Source organism: Arachis stenosperma, chromosome 6 (genome assembly GCF_014773155.1).
Source record: "Arachis stenosperma cultivar V10309 chromosome 6, arast.V10309.gnm1.PFL2, whole genome shotgun sequence".
NCBI classification, from domain to species: Eukaryota; Viridiplantae; Streptophyta; class Magnoliopsida; order Fabales; family Fabaceae; genus Arachis; species Arachis stenosperma.
The window spans coordinates 108,482,316-108,505,405 of record NC_080382.1 but is presented as its reverse complement, the minus strand read 5'-3'; the positions used below and the strand labels follow the sequence as shown (position 1 = coordinate 108,505,405).

The 23,090-nt window shown below is 37.0% G+C and overlaps 2 protein-coding genes and 1 non-coding gene across 10 annotated transcripts; all 3 read right to left on the bottom strand.

Annotated features, from left to right (window-relative positions):
- Positions 1–1,174: 1,174 nt before the first annotated feature.
- On the bottom strand, positions 1,175–6,080 carry LOC130935668 (pentatricopeptide repeat-containing protein At1g22960, mitochondrial). Of its 8 annotated transcripts, none has more exons than XM_057865524.1 (6): positions 3,431–6,080; positions 3,135–3,239; positions 2,778–2,826; positions 1,842–1,963; positions 1,592–1,691; positions 1,175–1,436 (listed from the first exon to the last, which is right to left on the bottom strand). In XM_057865524.1, the coding sequence occupies exon 1, from the start codon at positions 5,593–5,595 to the stop codon at positions 3,475–3,477; it is 2,121 nt and encodes a 706-aa protein (XP_057721507.1). In that variant the 5' UTR covers positions 5,596–6,080; the 3' UTR covers positions 1,175–1,436; positions 1,592–1,691; positions 1,842–1,963; positions 2,778–2,826; positions 3,135–3,239; positions 3,431–3,474. The 8 variants fall into 8 exon arrangements, with proteins under 8 accessions (XP_057721507.1, XP_057721510.1, XP_057721504.1 ...); XM_057865527.1 differs by having other exon boundaries at positions 1,842–1,926; XM_057865521.1 differs by having other exon boundaries at positions 3,483–6,080.
- Positions 6,081–17,618: 11,538 nt separating this feature from the next.
- LOC130934382 (uncharacterized) lies at positions 17,619–18,110 on the bottom strand. Its single transcript, XM_057863957.1, has one exon. The coding sequence runs from the start codon at positions 18,108–18,110 to the stop codon at positions 17,619–17,621; it is 492 nt and encodes a 163-aa protein (XP_057719940.1).
- A 4,103-nt stretch (positions 18,111–22,213) lies between these two features.
- On the bottom strand, positions 22,214–22,321 carry LOC130938283 (small nucleolar RNA R71). The gene has a single exon (XR_009069455.1). It is a non-coding gene; the product is annotated as a small nucleolar RNA R71 (small nucleolar RNA).
- Positions 22,322–23,090: the final 769 nt, after the last annotated feature.

Sequence of the window (23,090 nt, the reverse complement as noted above, 5' to 3'; positions counted from 1 at the left end):
TTCTCCATGTCTTACCTTTTAAATCAAGAGTAAAAGTATATGGAACCCCGTAAAACTTTATATAAAATAAAAAAAGCAAAATACGAATGGTGACCAAATTATATGATGATTTTCATTTGAAGAATTTAATAATTTGGAGTTTGGACACTAATTAATACTTCATTCATTCCTTTTTTTTTATCACTTTGCATTAAGAAACTTAGAATCACTAATGAAGAGATAGAATAGTAGAATATTTTTCAATACTTTTATAAATTAAAAGCATAATGATACTTCAACAATAAATAATGTAAAGAAAAACGAGTGACAAATAATAAGGAGCTGAGGGAATAATATGAAGCCACACAAACCCAAGAGATAGAAATCTATTATCTATTGATATTTTGAAAACTTGCGGGAAAAACATTGTATTGTTGCGTAATAGAAATCTATGTATTTCTTTGAATTTTCTGTTTCTTTTAGTAATTATAGGATAGGATGACTAAATGATTCATTTTTGTTTACTCATTTAGTTTTGAGACTTATCACCTCATTATCTTGTTACCCACACTTCATCCTACTGTGATTATCGTAAGTAAATACACAGGAAATGGTTTATAGAAATATTTCTTATTTAATTAGGATGAAGGAATGACATAGGTCACGAAACTCAGCTTCCGGAGCAAACCCCCTAACACGAACATATTTTAACAAATTCTTTCTCATGACCTGTGAAGAGTACAATGAGACTATCAATTTGCGGACCAAGAACATACACAGAGAAAAAGATCAACAGCCCATGGAAAGCGAAGCCATTCTCTCTCTCTCTCCCCCCTTTTTTCTTTCTTTGGACTCAGGAATTATGCATAATCAGCCTACTAATCATATATTAACCAATATAATCCATAACTGCTGTAAGTATATTTAACAATACCAGGCCTTTAACAAATATAGCTCGGGAAAACAATTATTACCAACACATCATGCTGCACACTTTGGTCGAGGGCCAGCACAGCACAGACATGCTTGATAAATTCCTAGGATGCATCCCCTCTATGTTGATCACCCACAATTTGAGGAAGGCCAGATGATGTACTTGGGTCATCTTCTGATTTGCTTGCCCTTTTCATGTGAAGAACAATATAACAAAGAATTCGCAAAAGATTGTTCGTGAAGTAAGAGCTGATCTGTAGAATAGAAGGCAAAATAATATAACAACCAATATTTTGAATCAAAATATGAGGCAACTTCAGTCCCTACTCCCCAAAGCTCTGTAATTGTTTCACCTGTTCTTTGATATATTCTATCATTTCTGATTCCAAAGCCTTCGCAGCTCCAATGTTAATCGATGGGGTGCAGGAGTCACCATTCAGCATTGATTCCCTGATTCCTGCTTGCTTTTGTGCATAGCTCCAAGGAATATACAAGAATTGAGAAACAATGACAATGAAATGATCCTACAGGAAGACAGAATATAACTAAACAAATTAGAGATGAAGAATTCTTCAATATTAAAGGCTAACCAATTAGAATTCAATAAATCAATTCTCCATAGTAGCAATGCTTTGCCTTTAGAACTTGTATATTTAAAGTAAGATTCATGGAACGCAACTTGTCTGGATTTTCTTTGGCAAGTACTCAGCAATATTCCAGCTTGATATAATGTCAACTTGAGATTCATCTGATTTTGCTGGTATTCCACCATAGTTATACTACAGGGGGAAAAGAACAATAACTAGGTGATGATGCTGATTTGAATTAAATAACGAAAGAGTGAAATGATTGCAAGACTGCACAACTACATACACTTCAAATAGCACAACTTTACAATATAATTCACAAGTAATAATTAGATGCATTACCAACAACCAATAGGGGTAGGACTAAACAACTAACAAAAACGCATGATGACGAAACCTGATCCATGAATAGCAATGACCGCCAAAACTGAAACGGTTCCAACTCAATCCATTCAAATAAGTCTCTACAAAATCAGCTAGACATAGTAAGAGCTTGTCGACAATATTGTTGTTCGGTAAAATATTGTAGTTTTTTCACTCTTAAAGAAGTCGACAAAAATCTACCAAAAGTAAATAGGTTTAAATGTGATTATCCCAACATTTTTCAGCCAACATCACAGCGTTAGGACTGGTGCTGCGACAGCAGGAGATTTTTCTCTTGTTTGTGAAGCCACAGCACCAGAAGTTTCTTTTTGTTTGTGCAGCCGTGATGCCATGGTGCTAGAACCAGCACCTTGATACCAGGTTTTTTGAAGTTTGGATGTGTAATGCCACAAACGTTGGCTGATTATTGGCCGGAGAAAGTTGGCTCCCTAACAGGACTGGGAAGAAAAATAGTTAACTTATGGCTTTTACAAGACAGACCTAGATTGTATAGTTCTTAACAAACTGTCACAGTAAGCTTTGGCTTTTAACTAATAATCTTTGAGAAGTTTGAAAATACAATTGTTGCACCTAACTTGCGGAACTCTGCCAACAACAGTGCAAAGACTTTTTGCATGATCTATACTACGTACGCAATAAAAAGACATGAGAATAAAGAAAAAATTGGTAAGAAATTTAAACTTAAATATTCAAGTCACAATGAAATGAACTGACAAAAGGCCAACAAGCATAAAACCAAAAATAATGGAAACCTATTTTAAAGGTGGGAAAAAGTTGTAACATCTCGGGTTATCCAATTCAATAAACCTTCTTATTTGCCCTATCAAGTTGGCTAGTACATTTTGGAAAGATTAAAAATTTTAATATAAAGAGGAAGAAGATGAATGTTGTTACCTTGTGAAGTAGCTGGTGAAGAGCTGGATCGTGAAGTTTTGACTGAGGGCTGCAATATAGGAAGGAATTTAGTAGTTATACGTGTAAAAAAGAGGAGTAGGAGACAAGTAAACACAGTAAAAACCTGCAAAGCCATCAATACAGATGTTGCAAAACTTATCCATATGCATTATGCACAGAAAGTCTCACGAGTACATAAGACCTCAAAAAGACAAACATAATTATTTCATTCTGTTTTCCTCTCATAGCTTATATTCTTCAGGTTATAGTGGATAAAGATGTACTTCTAAGTAAATAAACCTCGTATGAATGCATATCCAGCTACAGAGTATTATTATAATATTATGGAACACATACCTCAAGCCAATTTGTCAAAATTATGTTTGGATACATAGCAGCTACATCTAGATGATAAATGAGGGGGCATTCTTCACGTATTGGAACATCTCGTAATTTTGAAAGCTGCATTGACAGGGAGAAATTGGTTATGATAATTTTTTTTTATTGGTGTCATAAATAAATATTTTAATTGTCAGGCTTTCAACATATTCAAGAAATAAACTAATTATTAGCCACCATGATGGCATATGAATGACATAACTGGTTTTGAAAAATATTAAAAGCTAAACAATTACAACTTTAGACATCATTACAGGCTAGTAAGTAGTAACTATTTCTTTGTCTTTACATCAAAAGTTTAGTCACCAGCTCCAATTAGATTCTCAAGTTGCTGAAGGACAAGCAATCGATAGTCTTTCCTTAGATGCTTGAATAGTGCACTATGGGTGAAAGAATCAGGCTGAACATCTCTGTCAAGCATATCTTTATACAACCTCAAAGCTTCTTGCCAATGGCCTGCGTTGCAGTTTTCATTTATTAAAATAGTATATGTATACTTATTTGCAGAAATACCCTTTGCTTGCATCTCCACAAAGAATTTGTATGCCTGATCCATCTTCCTCACTCGGCAAAGTCCATTGATTAAGGCATTGTAGGTGATCACATTTGGATACACACCCTTCTCTTGCATCTCATAGAAATACATAATAGCAAGCTCCAGTCTTCCCCTGATTGCATATGAATGAATCAACACTGTGTAAGTGACAACTGAAGGAAATATCCCTTTGCTCAACATCTCATTGAACATCACTCTAGCCTTCGTAAGATGGCCAGCCATCAGGTGAGCATGGATAATGCTAGTATATGTTACATGATCTGGAACAAGTCCATCTTTGATCATTTTCTGCACTAGTTCACTTGCTTCATCCAGATTGCCCAATTTACAGAGCCCATCAACAAAAATGTTATATGTTATCAAGTCAGGGGGAAAGCCTTTGGCTAGCATTTCTTCTTGCATACCAAAAGCTTTAGATGAGTCACCAAGCTTCAGTTCACCTACTATTTGAGTTATGTATGCATAACGATCGGGCTGCAGTTCTCTACAAAGCATCTCATCAAATAGCTCCTTAGCCATCGGCAAATCTCCCATCATACAGGATCCTCTTACAAGAATTGTAAAAGTATATACATCAGGATGAGGCCCTCGATCAATCATATCATCTTTTAAATGCCGAGCAGCATCTAAGTCCCCCACCCTGCAAAGGCCATCTATAAGCGTATTATAGGTCACCACACTAGGTACAAGGCATCTGTTTCTCAACTCATCAAACATGAGAAATGCCTCCCTCATGTTTCCCAACCTACTATAACCATAAATTAGTGTGTTATATGAAATTAAGTCCGGCACCAAATCCCTATCTCCCATAACCGATAACAGCTGCCTAGCATTGCTCACTCTTCCCCACTTGCAAAGACCATACATAATGGTATTGTAGGTCACGACCGTGGGCGAAACTCCTCTACTCAACATCTCCTGCCCAATGCTTGAGGCTTGCTCAAGCAAGCCTTTCTTGTAGCACCCGCGAATCAGAGGGTTATATGTGTAAGCCGAAACTTTGAAGCCCAACCTCAACATCTCCTCAATAAGCTCCCTGGCCTGATTCAATTCCCCTTTGTCAGACAAACCATTCACCAAAATATTATAAGTGACTTCATTGGGCGAGCAACCCCGGCGCTGCATCTCGAGCAAGAGGCCCAGCGCCTGGTCCACCTCCCCTTCCTTGCAAAAGGCACCAAGCATAGTGTTATAAGTAACAGTTGTAGGCTTAATCCCACACTCCACCATAACACTATAAACCTCCCTAGCTTTGTTGCCCATTTTCCTATCCCTAAGCATCCTAAGAACCCTATTGCAATTCTTGACATCGGGCAAGAAACCATTATGAATCATCTTGTAAAAAACCAACAAGCATTTCTCAAGCATCAGCTTCTTAGTGCAAATCCAAAGCAACAAATCAAGCAGCTTAACCAAAGAGGAAGAGGAAGAAGCAGAAGAATTACCGTGAAGTAAAACGTCCATAACAGCTTCGGTTCTAACCGTAAGCAGAAGCTTCTCCATGACCCAGTAGGCCGACGTCATCAAGCCGTTCTGAGCGAGGATCTCGAGAATAACGGCAAATGCAAGATCAGATCCCTTGAAACCTGGTTGACGCTCCACCCAACGAAAGGACCTTAGGGCGGCGTAGGGTCGATCCCGAACGGAATAAAGTAGCCGAACCAGAAGCTCAGGTTGGGAAACGGCGGCATGAAGCTGATCGAAAACTAAAGAAGGAGGAGGGTTGTTGGAGGTGGTGTCGGGAAGGACGTCGTAAAGAAGGTCAGCGTAGGAGTCGGTGGCGGTGGAAGTGGAGGTGCAGAGAGGAAAGAAGCGCATAGCGAGGGTTATGGAGGTTCTTGAGGATCTGAGAGAGAGGGTCATTTGGCACTCTTTCTTTTCTTTTTCGTTGCTGTAACTTAACTTGGCATCATCTCATCCATTTGCTTTCTCCCCAAATATTTTATATTTTATTTTTTTATTTCACAAGTGTTGGGTTGGTGGGCCTTAGGGAGTTTGGGACGGCGCTCCATAATCCAGCGGCGGCAATGAAGCAGAGATCAGAGAGGAGCCAGCGGGCGCAACGACGGACGCCGCAGCGACGGCGGGCTCGTGATCATTGGGTGGATGGTTCTCAGTGCAGTAGTAGCCAATTCACTCCAGACAAGTGCCGCGCGCAGTGACCGACGGCGTTGTGGAAGACCAACGTGCAGGGACCGGCGGCGAAGTGGAGATCCTTGCAGGGCGGCGGCGCGGTGGAATGTGTGGTTGGTGGAAGAAGAGAGTCTTCAAGCTGGGTTTGAGATGGTACGGGTCTTCAATCTGAGTCGGGTTCAGGTTAGGCTGTCTGGCTCAAACGCTGTCCCGACAAAAAATGAAAGCAGCAAGCAATAATAATCTTCCGGAGAGCGATTGCGTGTAAGAAATACAATGTGCCTATTAGACATATTTCGGATATACTCAATATTTATGTTTGTTCTATTCAATTGTGTTTTAATAAAATATAAAAAAAAATTTAATATATTTAAATACATTTAAATATTATCACATGTTAATATATTTTTTTATTATTAATATATTTTTTCAAAATACATTTGAAAATAATATGTATTATTATTTATTCATATGAAAAAATATTTTAAATACTTTATATAATTAAAATAAATCGTTAAAATAATTAAAAAATTAATGTTAATTTTAATATAAATAAAATATTAAAATATTATTACAATTTATTTAAAAATATTTTATATTTTATATATATGTGTGCAGTGACAGAATTTGAAACAAAATTTTAGGGGACAAAAATTTAACATAAAAATTTAATAATAATATTTATATTAAAATAAAATTTATAAATATCATTATTCTTTAAGTTTGCAACATAAGAAGCATTTAAATAGGAATTAGAATATTATGTTGCTCACAAGCCTGAGTGTTTTAAGTCAAAATAGAATATTTGAGTCAATTAAACTATTTTTTATTTTAAAAAAAATATTACTAAATTTTTTATAAAAAATTTGGAAAGTCATAGCCCCATTGTCTTAACTAAGCTCCGCTTCTGTATGTGTGTTTCCGTGTCTCATAAAATTTTAAATTCATATGTCAACATGTCTCGTGTCGTATTTCATATTCATGTTAGTGTGCATCATAATTTAATATTTTATAATAATCATGTTTTGAATTCATTAAGAAAGTCCAACTAAGATTAACTACTTCAATACCAGATTTGTTTAAAATAACAAAAATATCATGTGTACACTAAAATGAGTTACCATCAATTTATGTATATAATCCCACTAGGTAACTATTTAGGGTACTAACCAAGTTAGACAATTTTTTAAATTTCAAAAAACGTGTGTCGTCTTCTTTCCAAAAAGAAACATTCCAAAACATAGAAAAAACATCTAAAACCTGTAAAACAAACATTCATTTAATCGAAAAGAAACATAAAAAAATCAATTAAAGAAATATTAAAAAAATAACATGAGCGCACCCTTAAAGAGAAACATCTCGAAACATAGAAAAGAAATATCCAATAACCCACATAAAAAATCATGGAAAGAAACATCTAAAATTCTGTAAAAGAAATATCTATTTAATCGAAAAGAAACATTTGAAAAAAAAAGTTAAAGAAAAAATTCAAAAAAAAGTACAGTAACGCATGTGATAAGACGATGTGGTAGTTGGTGGTGCTGCATTCACAAGGGGAGGGCGTGCGGTGGTCGGCGGTGGTGTGAATCGCGAGAGGGAGGGTGATGAAGTGGTCCTGGGCACAACGAATCGTGAGGTCAAGGGTGTTGCGGCATAGTGGTGATGCGCATCTGCAGGATACGCAACACGAGGAGGGAGCCGCAGTGGTCAGAGCCGCTATACGTCGAGATGAAAGGAGCTAGGGCGTTTGGTGGGGCTATGCGACGGGATGAGGGAGTCATAGTGGTTAAAGGTGCTATGCGTCGTCAGTGGGAGAGTCGCAGTGGCCGGAGGCGCTGCGCGTCGCGACAGAGGGAGGGCGGCAATCGGCGGCACTGTGAATCGGGATGGAGGGCACTGTGGTGAGAGAGAAAGCAGTAGAGTGAATAGTGTGAGTGGGAGTGGGAGTGGGAGTGGAAGAAAGAATGTGTGATTGTTTTTTCAGTTTTAGGGTTTGGTTTAGGTTTTTTTGTGTTATTAAACCTTTTTATTGTAGCTCACAATATAGTTGGCTGGAAATGGTTAATACTAGTTGGTTCCTAGACTTTCTCATATATAAGGAAGGTTTCCGTTTTTTCAATAAAGCTTTCTTTCTTTGCTTTGGTGGGAAGAACAATAAAGCTCTACATCCAAGTAATTTAACCAATCAAGTCTTTTAAATTCACGTGCTTCTTCTTCTTTTAAATTCACGCACGCACATTCTTCTTCAAGTCTCATGCTACGTCTTCTTCTTCTTTTTCTCCTCCTTTTTTATTATTTTTCTATTTCGTTACCGTTGTCACCAACACCTCCTCCTCCTCCTCCTCCTCCTCATTTTCTTATTGAAATTTCTTCTCCTCCTTCCTTTTCATCCTTATCCTCCATCATCAAAATCATCATGATCATCATCGTTATCGTCATTGTCTTCTTTTAATACGTATCGTCGTTATCATTATTATTATCGTTATCATCAAATTTTTGCCATATTGATGACATTGTCTGATCCAAAATTGATTTGGATGTATTTTTGTTCAAAATTGACTTAGTATATGTGCTTGTTTTGAAACACATTTGTTTATGTATCATCATCATTAAGTAATTTCAGTTCATTTGGAATTTAATTTTCGGTTCAGTCAAGATGTAATTTCACTTCATTTCTGAGTGAATTTATGATCATTCAATTTTGTTTATGTGCTTGTTTTTTAACACAATCAATAAGTAATTTCGGTTCATTCTAAATTTAAATAAGGTGTACTTAGTCTATGTTTGTTTTGAAACAAGTTTGTTTGTGTATCGTCATCATTAAGTAATTTCGGTTCATTTGGAATTTAATTTTTGGTTTATTTTAGATGTAATTTCAGTTCACTTTTGAGTGAATTAAGGTGCATTTGGTCTCGTTGTTCTGCATAATTCAAAATTCTTCCTCCTCACATCCTCTCTTGAGAAGAATAAAATCAAGAAAAAGAAAAAAAAATCAAACAAAAAAGAAGAAACAAGAACAAAAAACTCCTCCACATTCCTCATCATATTATTCTTCTTCTTGTCTTGTTCATCTTCTCATTGTTTTTTCTTCTCATAATTCTTCTTGTTTTACCCTCTTAAAGATAATAAAAAATGAAAAAATCAAATAAATAAGGAAAAATGCATAATGTTGCAAACTCACTTGATGGATTTGGATTTTTTTGTTCATGATTTAATTTTATTTGTGTGCTTGTTTTTGAACGCAATCATTAATTAATTTTGATTTATTCTAGATTTAAACAAGGTGCACTTGGTGTGTGCTTGTTCTTAAACAAGTTTGTTTGTGTATCGTCATCATTAAGTAATTTCGGTTCAGTTGAAATTTAATTTTCGGTTCATTCACGATATAATTTCGGTTCATTTCTAAGTGAATTTTTTATCATTCAATTTTGTTTGTGTGCTTGTTTTCAAATGCAATCATTAAGTAATTTCGGTTCATTCTTGATTTAAATAAGGTGCACTTGGTCTGTGCTTGTTTTAAAATGAGTTTGTTTGTGTATCGTCATCATTAAATAATTTCGCTTTATTCGGAATTTAATTTTCAGTTCATTCTGGATGTAATCTCGGTTCATTTCTGAGCGAATTAAGGTGCATTTGGTCTCGTTGTTCTGGATAATTCAAAACTCTTCCTCTTCACATCCTCTCTTGAGAGGAATAAAACCAAGAAAAAGAGAAAAAAATCAAACAAAAAAGAAGAAACAAGAATAAAAAACTCCTCATCATATTCTTCTTCTTCTTGTCTTGTTCATCTTCTCTTTCTTATTTTTCCTTCTCATAATTCTTCTTATTTTACCCTCTTAATAATTGAATGTTCTTGATGGCTTAGAGAAAGGGGGTTGAATCTATGGCATTCTTTTAACTTGATTAATAAAGCCTCAAACAAGAACTTATAACTTAGCTTCTATTTGGTCTGCGTATTGGATTATACAAAAGACAATTTTATTTTGTCTCATGAATCGTGAAAAACAGAATCAAAGTAGAGAAGAAAGAGATGACACAGCCATGTATCCTGGTTCAATTGCCTACTACAATGTAACCTACATCCAGTCTCCACCACAACGTTGGTGGAATTTTCACTATCTTTCCAAGTATTACATACATCAATCCCAAGGACTTAACACAATCCTATCAAAGTCACATCAAGCTTCAACATAAACTTGACTTAACTATGTAACTACCTAGACTTAACATACTAAGTGCTTACCTAAAGCAAGGGACACCTCTCAGATACCTGACACAAAACAGAAATACAACCAAAAGAAATCTAAAATTACTCTTGACTTTAGAAAAGTGTTTCTCTTAGCCTTTTCTCTCAATGACTTTTTTTCAATTCCCCTCTTTCTTGCCTTTTACCACTGAATGAATACAAAAAAAAGATACAACATTGAAACATAAATATAAATAGTAAACCATGAAGGAGATGATGATTCATAGCCTTTATGCTATAAGTTGAACTGGATTCAGCACTTTCTGATGAAGCTCTCCATCTTGGTAGAATATTTCTTTGATGTTGAAATACTATCCAAAATGCTGAACTCTCATAGGGAAGCTCTCAATAAAACTCAGATTCTGGTTCTCTCTCCTTGTCTTCAAATGAAAATCAATTTCCTTTTTGTATCTTCTTTGAGCCACGGTTAGGGTTTTCTTCAGAAAGTCAACTTCTTGATTCTTGAACCAGTTGTAACTTTTTTTTACCTTTTTTCATTCAGACTACAAAATTAAGGATTTACAATATGAATTTTGGGTTTAACCGAGGAGGTGAGTGCAGTAGAAACTTGCTTGCTCAATGAAGATCCCAAATCCAAACCCTTGGATTTGTGCTTTGACTCCAAGAAATACTTTCAACCATTGATTTACAGTAGAGAAACTTTGCCACTACTTTCTTCATATTGCCCGAAATGGTGGTGCAGAAAGTAGGAGAAAATGTGAAGTAATTGACTTGCATGTTAAAGGAAACAAATTACTTTTAACCTCTGAACACTGCTTAACTCGCTTTTGCTTAACTTGATTTGGCATTAGCTTCCCTGATTAGCTTTTCCTTTCTTTTTCTTTGGTGTTTGGAGAAAAAGTGAACTCCTTTCTCTTGTTTGACTATCACCTAAAATGAACACTAGCAGAAGTTTAGCTTAGGGTTCCTTTCCTTTCTTTTGAATAACATTGGCTGGGTCAAAATCAATTTCAGTCATCAACCTTGAGAGCATTTAGCTTAATTAGTTTGGGCTGCAACAAAAACAATTTTGGGTCTGTACACTTAAACAACATCATCAAACCCACTTGGGTTATTAATCCAAATAACACTATGTTTGTCATCACCAAAATTATTAATTGTTTACTAAACTCAACAATCCCTCTCTTGATGACAAATATTAATAATCATGGACTTAAAGAGAATGAAATATTAAAATTCATATCAATGACTTTCCTTTGATGATACCATAAAAATCTGATATGCTCCCCCTTTCTTTTATAAGGTTCGCTCCCTCTTAATGTGTGCTTATCTTCACTTTCTGTTTATATACACACAGACAACTCATCTATACCAAACAAACGAACGTTGCTAAGTCTTATCTTGTTTGGTAACATAGTAAGCAATAAATCAGCAGCACAAACAAAAATGATTCATCACACATTTTCTTTTCACAAAAACACTTAAAACAACACCAAAACATCAATCAACAACTAAAATACCACAAGATATGACAAGCACAAGTTCAGACACAATATCTATCCTATGACTATACTACTTCCCCTTTTGTCATCAATGGAGGAAATAATATCCACTTTAGGCCGGCATGAAAGATGTCAGTCCCTAAAATTCACTTAAGCCAAACTAAAATAAGTGCAAATTTAAGTTTACAGTCATCCAGAAAATAAAATAGTGTCTAAGGCCCAAAAGTCACATAAAAGTAAATGAAACAGTACAAAAAATTTTCATCATGAGACATCCCTAGGCATCCGAGCCATCCTTTTCAGAGTCCAATGATTTTTCTTGATATGTGGCCATGGTGTAATTCTCATGTATATTGTTCACATATTTCAGGAGAACTACAACTCTATATTTTAATTTCTTCAAGGCATTTTCATTCCTTACTGCAAGCTTTCTTTCTTATTAGCTTGTGAAAATGAGCTGGTTGGACAGATTTACAAACTCCTACAAAACATCTTTAACAACTCCATAAAGGAGTGATTTGTGTCCAGTAGAAGCAGATGTTCCAGAAGTTGAATAAGGAGGAATGTCATCAAGTTCATCTTCATCATCATCGAGGACAACCTTTTTAGTTCTGTAACTCCTTTCTTTTGCTGTTTCACTATACCACCCCCTTTAAGGTAAGGGTTTCTATTTTCAAATATCCTATTGGTTATGTCAACACCAAATGATTCAAAAATGCAAGTTAAAAATATGCCATAAGAAAGAGACACATTTTTGTCACTCCTTATGCAATTATGCATATGCCTCATCATCAAATAAGCAAATAAAATCTCAGTGTTAGTAATGATAGCATACAGCACTAATGTGTCACAAAATAAAACTCTTTGATAAGAACTGCTTTGGGGTAGGGTGATGTGATTTACAATGCGGTGGAATTGAGCATGAAGAGGGCCTAGAGCTTATAATTCAGAGTGAGACCATCAATCAGAGAAATATTTTCACAAACATAAGCCAAAGCATCTTGGTATGAAATATTCAATCTTTTATCCCATTTTCCCGATGTATAAGCACTTACACCCACATCTGTATATCCTAGGGCATCACTGATGGTTCCACCGTTCAAGTTCAACTCACGCCCTTTGACATAGGAATGAATATTTTCTCATGATAAGTCATATTTGCATAAAACTCACGAACAAGATCAGGATACATAGGCTTTTTAATTTTGAAAAGATGGTTTCAGTCAAGAAATTCTAGATTTTCCACAAAAACAAATTCTTTCTTTTTCAAAGCAGGTAAATCAGCCAAAAAGGTAGGGCATAAAGGACGGTAAGCAACAACTCCTCTGCAAAACTCATAGTTCATAGCCAAAGAAAAATGTAGAGGGTTTTAATGCGAGTGAGAGTTCATAAAGTGAGATTTATGAGAAAAAGATCAACATTTTAGGGTTCCTTTACTAAACTAAGAGGGATTCATGGGTTACCTCATTGAAGGCGTTGAGGAACAGACCTTGGTTTTAGCCTTGAAAGTTTTGAAGGAGCATCTTCAGTGGTTAGACATTTCTCCTTCGAAGCACTAGGGCGAGAAGGTGTGCTGGATGGTACTGCTGTCTTAGACAAAGATGGATACCTTGAAGTTGTCTTCGTGTGAGCCATGGGTTCAGTGCGAGGAGGAGAAAGAGAAGCTGTAGTTGAAGGAGTGAAAGTTGAATTTTGAGAGTGGGATCATGCTCGAGAACCCTCAGGAATTTTGGGAAGACATTGAGTAACCGTGCCTTTTCGAGTGGAGGTTTTCTTTCTCATCTAAATGACACACTAGTATTAATGTGATTTTCAAAAGAAAAAATGATGGGAATGGAGAAACCGAAAAGGCATGCAAGGAAATATGAGCGGGTTTGCTTTAGTAACTGCTACAAGTTAATGGTTTCTTGAAAACATGCATATTCAAAACCTATGACAATTTTGAAAAGACATGACCTAATGTTGAAAAGGTTTTTTTTTGTAACACTTTACCACACAGAACTTTACGCTTAAGTCGTAAAATAGAGGTGGTGTGGTATTACGACCTCTAAAATAAAACATATATACGTATAATATTTGAAAGAATATAATATACGAGGAGTCTTGAAGAATAGGTAAAACAAAATTGCAAAATTAAAAGCGCAACGCTCATAAATAAGGATTACTTGCGTACGAAAAAAACTAAGGTTTATATATATATATATATATATATATATATCAAGAGTAGAGGGTCAATAGTACAAAATAACAAGCTTCTAACTCAGCCTGTGAAGCTAAGGCTGGTCGGAGAATATTTACATACATATATATATATATATATATATATATATATATATCAAACCCATAACCCAAAATATACGAAAGACACCCTAGTTCTCCATACTCCCTTAAGAGATCCAAAATAAAACAAGTCATAAGGAGAGTTCTATACATATTGTCATATATAAAAAGTACACAAAATAATGTCCCAAAAAATCCACTTCGCTGCAGAGAACTCCAAATACCTAGAGAGGTGCCTCTCGATATGCTTTTGAAAAATATAAATATCTGTATGGAATGAGACCTGAGGGTTCTCAGCATGGTAAAGGTGCCGCATACATAAGATATAAGGTCTCGGAAAAGTCAGAGGCAATCCTAGAACTCCGACACTCATATTATAAAGCTTAAAGAACTAAAACAGAAACCATAAATCACGGTGGTTCTCTAAGGATTCCTAACTTAATCAATTCTTAAACCAACTAAAAATTCCTAACTTCTCCGCCTTTCCTCCGATCCTCCAACGCCGGTGAAATAGCACAAACAAACAACCAGACAATGGCAAACACAGGTAGTACACAAGTACTGCAAATAGCAAGTATAACAATTAACAGAGTAAATTCACTTAGGCATTCCCGATTAATGCACAAACAAGCAATTCAAACAATATGTGTATGATGCATGCCTGTCCTATGGCTGATGAGTCTCATATGTCGGTTATCAAGCTAACCCGATATGTCCAACTGCAAAACCCTGGATTGTCTCCATCGCGCATCCCTAAAAGTCTATGCATAGCTTTTTCTTATATATAAAATATGCTCATTGGGGGTATCCTTCCCGGGAATTTATACGTGCCCGGTCACCCTTACGACGTAGGGTCAACAAAGTATCGAGTCTCGACTTGGAACACGTGGTGGGAAGCCACGGTACTTTACCCAGAAAAACTCGTATCTCAGATAAATAAAGAGCATAAGCCTTCAAAACATACACATCCATTGATAATCATTGCACAACTATTCATTATAGCCATGACATCACATATACTTCACTTCTTTACACTTTTCATACATAATTCATCATTTTTCAACATTACTTCACCCCCAAGTTACCACCCTTTCCTAACTTTATCTCATTACTAGGCATACCACTAAGATCTAGGGGCTAAAAGAGTAAAAATAGAGGTAGAGGCTCGAAATTAAGTTTTAAAACACAAAATTCACTTTGCTGAAAACAGGGGTCACGCATACGCGTGAGCGCGTATTTTTCTTTGCTCGCGTACGCGAGATGCCCAACCCAGAAGGGTTGGTCGTGTCGTGTCTAGGTGGTCACTTATGCCACCCCTCAAAAATCCCTGCTCGCGTACGCAACCAACCAGCTCATGTACGCGAGATGCCAAACCCGAAGGGGTTGGTCACGTCGCGTAAGTGGTCGCGTACGCAAGGTATGCAGAGTGACAAAAATGCTGAATGCTGCAGAATTTTAGTTTTGCACTCCAAACTTTTGACGCGCATAACTTTGTCATTTTCCCTAAACATTTTTCATCCATTCTTCAAATGGCATAAACTTCACGGACCTAATTTTCATATCAAACAAGTTTGAAACAATTTGGGAGTCCGGAAGCCGAGTTATGGCTCCCCAAAGTTCGGCCAAAATTAGTTTTTCACAAAAGTTCTTAAACCTCTATTTTCACTAAAACCAAACTCAAAAATCAACCTGCCATACACAAAAGAAACAGCACCACAACCTCCACATCCTACCATACTCAACCATTCCTCAATTTTAAACGATATTATGCATCAATTTCTCAATTATACCAACAAGAGTATCAATATATCACCACCTACTCATATTTATTCATATCAACATGTCAGTCATCATTAACTCACCATTTAACATCCTATTTAATCCATAGCAAGAAATATCATCAAAGGTACTAAGCATTCAACATACTCATGTATTCCAACCTATCCTAAGGTCATCTAGCCTAAGTTTTCACAAGACATTATATATTAAATACGAGAAACCAAAATCATACCTTGGCCGATTTCCTCGTATAACCCAAGGTAACACAAATAGGTAAGATCTCAAACTTCACCACCAAAAATCAGCAATCCAATGACTTAATCAAGTTTTCATCTCCTCAATGGTGCTCCAAAACACAATTACACACTACCTATGAACATTACCACATCCATATACAAATTTTCAATAGCTAACACACAATAATCCAAGAATCTACAAGGTTTAGAGAGCCCTTACCTTACCCGTGCCTTAAATGAGCAAAACTCGCTAATCCATCAAGTTTAATGTGAGCCTAAACATCAAGACATCAAGTTTTAACAACTAAACCCCAAAAATTTTGAAAATCATGGGAATGGAGAGGCTGAGACAAGAGATTAGTTTTCTTACCCAAATTGGTTACCGAGCTTTGTAGAGCTCAACGCGCTGGCTGCGTGGCTGTAAACGGTACGGCGATCGGAACTCGGAGTGAGAAGATATAGTGCTTTGAAGTGGAAGCAAGGGTTTGTTTTCTTTCCCTTGTTCTTGAGCTTGCTTTCAGCGTTCTTGCTGAATGGGGGGAATAAGAATGATTCTTCTTTAAGTGTATTGGGCTAATGGGTTGGGCCTTGGGTCCAATATGTGCCCGGTTCACCCGATTTGGCCCATTTGGCCTAATCTTAAACCAAATTCTTTAAAATTAGTGCCAAAATTTTTATTTTAATTAGCTCTATCTTATTAAACTATAAAATTCATATTTTTAATTTCTTTTATTAAAAATTAATTTATTGATTAATTATCCACTAATTTTACGGGGTTTACATCCTACCCACCTAATTAAGAATTTTGCCCTCAAAATTCAAATTTAATTACCTGAAAAGATGTGTGGGTAGTCCTAACCGGGATTACTGGAAGTGTGAGATCTTATCTTACTTGAACCGATTCCAGAACATGACTTGCATCAGGAGTATACTTCCGAAGTTGCGACACGTGAAACACGTCGTGCAAGTTTGAAAGATGCGGTGGTAAGGCAATCTTATAAGCTATCGGCCTAATCCTCCTCAGGATTTCAAATAATGGTCCGATGGAATGGGAATTCAGTTTCTTTGTTTTGATTGCTCTACCCACTCCGGTTGTTGGAGTAACCTTCAGAAATACATGCTCTCCTTCCTCAAACTCTAAAGGCTTCTGCCTTTGATCAACATAGCTCTTTTGACGGCTTTGAGCGACAAGAATTTGGCTTTAGATTTTCTTTATCTGTTCAGTGGTTTTAGGTATTATTTCAAGTCCTAACAAGCTTTTCTCTCCAGCCTCATACCATCATAGTAGATATTGACACTTCCTCCTATACAAAGCCTCATATGGAGCCATTCCGATGCTCGCATGGTAGCCGTTGTTATATTGAAACTCCACTAGCGGCATATATCAATTGCAGTTCGCCAGCTGGTCCAAAACACAAGCCGTCAACATATCCTCTAGGGTTTGAATTGTTCTCTCCAACTGACCATCTGTTTGAGGGTGATATACAGTACTTAGACTCAACTGGGTTCCAAATGCCCGCTGGAAAGCCCCCTAGAACCTTGATGTGAATCGAAGATCTCTATCAGATATAATGGTGGAAGGCACGCCATACAACCTCACAATCTCCTTTATATACAAACGTTCTAACTCTTCTAACGTACAACTCATCCGAATGGGTTGAAAGTGAGTCGACTTTGTCAGTCGATCCACAATCACCCAAACAACGTCATAATCAGTTCTAGTTCTAGGTAATCCTGACACAAAGTCCATCACGATGCTCTCCCATTTCCATTGAGGAATCTCTGTTGAAGGGTTCCTGATGGTTTCTGATGTTCAATCTTGACTTTCTGACAGGTCAGGCACTTAGATATATGTAACACTACGTCATTCTTCATTCCCGGCCACCAGAACATTGCCTTGAGATCCTGGTACATCTTAGTGCTTTTTAAATGAATAGAGAATCCACTTTTGTTCGCTTTTTTCAAGATATCCTTCCGTAGGGTTCCAATGTCCAGCACACAGATCCTACCCTTGAATCTCCATATCCTGTCATCGTCCCAAGATACTCTCCATCGCTTCCCTTGCTTAATTGCCAGCCACACCTTCTGCAATTCCTCTTCGTCTTGTTGAGCTTTTTCGATCTTAGATTTAAAATCACTTGAAATTTGCAGTCGGCTTAAACATAAAGTACCAGACTCCTCTCTAACCCCCAATTTCAGACCTTCGAACACCTTTAGCAATTCTTCCTCTCGTAGCATCATCCATGCAGCACATAGAGATTTTTTGGCTCAAAGGATCCACCACAACATTCACTTTTCTAGGGTGGTAATTCAACTCGAAGTCGTAATCCTTTAGGAGCTCCATCCACCTCTTCTGACTCATATTCAGTTCTTTCTTCTCAAAGAGGTACTTCAAACTTTTGTGATATGAGAAAACTTGAAACTTGATGCCATAGAGGTAATACCTTCAAACCTTTAAAGCAAACACAATGACAGTGATGAGCGGATAATTTGTATGCTTTTTGGCATTGTTTTTAGTATATTTTTAGTATGATCTAGTTAGTTTTTAGTATATTTTTATTAGTTTTTAGTTAAAATTCACTTTTCTGGACTTTACTATGAGTTTGTGTGTTTTTCTGTGATTTCAGGTATTTTCTGGCTGAAATTGAGGGACCTGAGCAAAAATCTGATCCAGAGACTTAAAAGGACTGCAGATGCTGTTGGATTCTGACCTCCCTGCACTTGAAGTGGATTTTCTGGAGCTACAGAAGCCCAATTGGCGCGCTCTCAACGGCGTTGGAAAGTAGACATCCTGGGCTTTCCAGCAATATATAATAGTCCATACTTTGCCCAAGATTTGATGGCCCAAACCGGCGTTCAAAGTCACCTCAAGAAATTCCAACGTTAAACGCCGGAACTGGCACCTAATTGGGAGTTAAACGCCCAAACTGGCACTAAAGCTGGCGTTTAACTCCAAGGAGAGTCTCTACACGAAAAAGCTTCATTGCTCAGCCCAGGCACACACCAAGTGGGCCTGGAAGTGGATTTTTATGTCATTTACTCATCTATGTACTAGTTTTCTATAAGTAGGACCTTTTACTATTGTATTTAGAGAGACTTTGGTAGCTATCTTCGTTTTATGCTATCTTAGATCATTGGGAGGCTGGCCATTCGGCCATGCCTAGACCTTGTTCTTATGTATTTTCAACGGTGGAGTTTCTACACACCATAGATTAAGGTGTGGAGCTCTGCTGTACCTCGAGTATTAATGCAATTACTATTGTTCTTCCATTCAATTCCACTTGTTCTTTGTCCAAGATATCACTTGTTCTTCAACTTGATGAAGGTGATGATTGACGCCCATCACCATTCTCACTCATGAACAAGGTGACTGACAACCATTCTTGTTCTACAAGCATATGAGGCTTAGTGAATATCTCTTGGATTCTTTAATCGGAATCTTCGTGGTATAGGCAGGACTTGATGGCAGCATTCAAGAGAATCCGGAAGGTCTAACCTTGTCTGTGGTATTCTGAGTAGGATTCAATGATTGAATGACTGTGACGTGCTTCAAACTCCTAGCAGGCTAGGGCGTTAGTGACAGACGCAAAAGTATCAATGGATATTATTCCGGCCTGACCGAGAACCGACAGCTGAATTCCGCTATGCCGTGACAGGACATATGCAATCGCTTTCACTGAGAGGATGGGAGGTAGCCACTGACAATGGTGAAACCCTACACGAGCTTGCCATGGAAAGGAGTAAGAAAGGATTGGATGAAGGCAGTAGGAAAGCAGAGAGACGGAAGGGAAGGCATCTTCACACACTTGTCTGAAGCTCTTACACCAATGATATGCATAAGTATCACTATCTTTATCTTTTATATTATTTTCGTTCATCATCATATATATTCGAGTTTGCCTGACTAAGATTTACAAGATGACCATAGCTTGCTTCAATGCTAACAATCTCCGTGGGATCGACCCTTACTCACGTAAGGTATTACTTGGACGACCCAGTGCACTTGCTGGTTAGTTGTGCGAAGTTGTGTAATGCCATGGTATTGAGCTACCAAGTTTTTGGAGCCATTACCGGGGATTATGAGAGTTGTGAAAAAGTATTGTTCACAATTTCGCGCACCAAGTTTTTGGCGCCGTTGCCGGGGATTGTTCAAGTTTTGAGCAAGCTTTTGGTAACAATGCCTGGGATTGTTCTAGTTTGGACAACTGACGGTTCATCTTGTTGCTTAGATTAGGTATTTATTTTTTTCGAAATTCTTGAAGATGAATTCTAGAGTTTCATGATGATTTGTTGAAATCTGGCTGGCTGAGAAGCCATGTCTAATCTGATTGGACCGAGGTTTCAACTTATCACCACAAGAGCTTGTTGATTTTCATCAATTTTGCTTTTGGAGCAGTGATCCGCTAAGGCTTGGCTGACCTTTGGTCATGTCTAGTGTTTTGGACCGAAGCTTTCTTTGAAAGCTTGGCTGGCTGTGAAGCCATGTCTAATTCCTGGACCGGAGTCTTAGACTAGCATTGCACTGATTCCTGGAATTCTCATTAAGAATTTTGATACCTTTTTCCACTTAATTTTCGAAAAACACAAAAAATTACAAAATCATAAAAACCAAAAAAATATTTGCTGTTTCTTGCTTAAGTCTAGTGTCTCATCTTAAGTTTGGTGTCAATTGCATGCATTCATTCATGTGTCTTAAGGATCTTCAAGTAATTCTTGATGATTTCTTACTCTGATCTTTGAATTCTTTTGGCTTGAGTATTTATGTGTCTCATATAGTGTCAGTAGTACACAAACTGCTAAGTTTGGTGTCTTGCATGCATTGTTATTTGATTCTTGTTGCATTTTGATTATTAAAAATCCAAAAATATTTTTAACTTGTGTCTTTTCAAGTCAATAATACAAAGAATTGAAGATTCAGAACATACTGCAGAGGAATTATACAGAAAAAGCTGAGCATTCAAAAATGCCCAGTGAAAAAGGCAGACTGGCGTTTAAACGCCAGCCAGGGTACCTGGTTGGGCGTTTAACGCCCAAAAAGGTAGCATTTTGGGCGTTAAACGCCCAGAATGGTATACATTCTGGCGTTTAACGCCAGGATGGTGCTAGGGGGAAGATTTTGTTTTCAAAATCAATTTTTTTTAAGTTTTCAAAGTTTTTCAAAACCAAATCTTTTTCAAATCATATCTTTTCAATCAAATGTTTTCAAAATCAATTTCTTTCCTTTTTCAAAGATACTTACTAACAATTAATGATTTGATTGAACATTTTTTGCCTTTTCTATTAAGGAAGGTTTTATGTTTAAATCATATCTTTTCTTGTTAGGCAAGTCATCAATTTTTTTTTATCACATCTTTTCAAATTGTTTTCAAATCATATCCTTTAAAATTGTTTTCAAATCATATCTTCTCAATCACATCTTTTTAAAACCATAACTTTTCAATCAAATATTTTTAATCACATTTTTCAAAATAGTTTTCAATCAAATCTTTTTGACTTCTAATCTCAAAATCTTTTTCAAAAATCACTTGATTTCTTTTTCACTTTTAATTTTCGAAAATTATCAATCAAATTTTCAAAATGTTTTCAAATTCTTTTAATTGAATTTTCGAAAATTTCCTTCCCTCCTTCCCACATCCTTCTATTTATGGAGTACCACTCCTTCTAAATGCACAATTCGAACCTTATCTAATTAAAGTTCGAATTCTTCTTCTCCTTCTTCTTTCTATTTCTCTTTTCCTCTGACACCTCAAGGAATCTCTATACTGTGACATAGAGGACTCCACATTTTTCTTCTCTTTCTTATGAGCAGGAGCAGAGACAAAGGCATTCTTGTTGAAGCTGACCCTGAGCCTGAAAGGACCTTGAAGCGAAAACTAAGAGAAGCTAAAGCACAACTCTCTTTAGAGGACCTGACCGAATTCTTCAAGGAAGAAGAACACATGGCAGCCGAAAACAACAACAATGCCAACAATGCAAGGAAGGTGCTGGGTGACTTCACTGCACCTACTCCTGATTTCTATGGGAGAAGCATCTCTATCCCTGCCATTGGAGCAAACAACTTTGAGCTTAAGCCTCAATTAGTTTCTCTAATGCAACAGAATTGCAAGTTCCATGGACTTCCAATGGAAGATCCTCATCAGTTCTTAGCTGAATTCTTGTAAATCTGTGACACAGTCAAGACAAATGGGGTTAACCCTGAGGTCTACAGACTGATGCTATTCCCTTTTGCTGTAAGAGACAGAGCTAGAATATGGTTGGATTCTCAACCTAAAGAAAGCCTGGACTCTTGGGAAAAGCTAGTCAATGCCTTCTTGGCAAAGTTCTTTCCACCACAAAGATGGAGTAAGCTTAGAGTGGAAGTCCAAACCTTCAGACAGAAGGATGGAGAATCCCTCTATGAAGCTTGGGAAAGATACAAACAATTAATCAGAAGATGTCCTTCAGACATGCTTTCTGAATGGAGCATCATAGGTATTTTCTATGATGGTCTCTCTGAACTATCCAAGATGTCTTTGGATAGCTCTGCTGGAGGATCTCTTCATCTGAAGAAGACGCCTGTAGAAGCTCAAGAATTGATTGAAATGGTTGCAAATAACCAATTCATGTACACTTCTGAGAGGAATCCTGTGAACAATGGGACTAGTCAGAAGAAAGGAGTTCTTGAGATTGACACTCTGAATGCCATATTGGCTCAGAACAAGATATTGACTCAACAAGTCAATTTGATTTCTCAAAGTCTGTCTGGAATGCAAAATGCACCAAACAGTACTAAGGATGCTTCATCTGAGGAAGAAGCTTATGATCCTGAGAACCCTTCAATGGAAGAGGTGAATTACCTAGGAGAACCCTATGGAAACACCTATAATTCTTCATGGAGAAATCACCCAAATTTCTCATGGAAGAATCAAGAGAGACCTCAACAAGGTTTCAATAACAATAATGGTGGAAGAAACAGGTTTAGCAATAGCAAGCCTTTTCCATCATCTTCTCAGCAACAGACAGAGAGTTCTAAGCAGAATACTTCTGACTTAGCAACAATGGTCTCTGATCTAATAAAGACCACTCAAAGTTTCATGAATGAAACAAGGTCCTCCATCAGAAATTTGGAAGGACAAGTGGGACAGCTGAGCAAGAAAATTACTGAACTCCCTCATAGTACTCTTCCAAGTAATACAGAAGAAAATCCAAAAGGAGAGTGCAAAGCCATAAACATGGCCGAAT

What these genes read in the sequence shown, in the direction of transcription:
- LOC130935668 (XM_057865521.1), bottom strand. Translation starts at nt 5,595, where the DNA reads ATGACCCTCTCTCTCAGATCCTCAAGAACCTCCATAACCCTCGCTATG. An exon ending in TGAGAATCTAATTGGAGCTG is followed by an intron (nt 3,240 to 3,482) that starts GTGACTAAACTT and finishes CTGTCAATGCAG; the next exon opens with CTTTCAAAATTACGAGATGT.
- LOC130934382 (XM_057863957.1), bottom strand. Translation starts at nt 18,110, where the DNA reads ATGATGCTACGAGAGGAAGAATTGCTAAAGGTGTTCGAAGGTCTGAAA.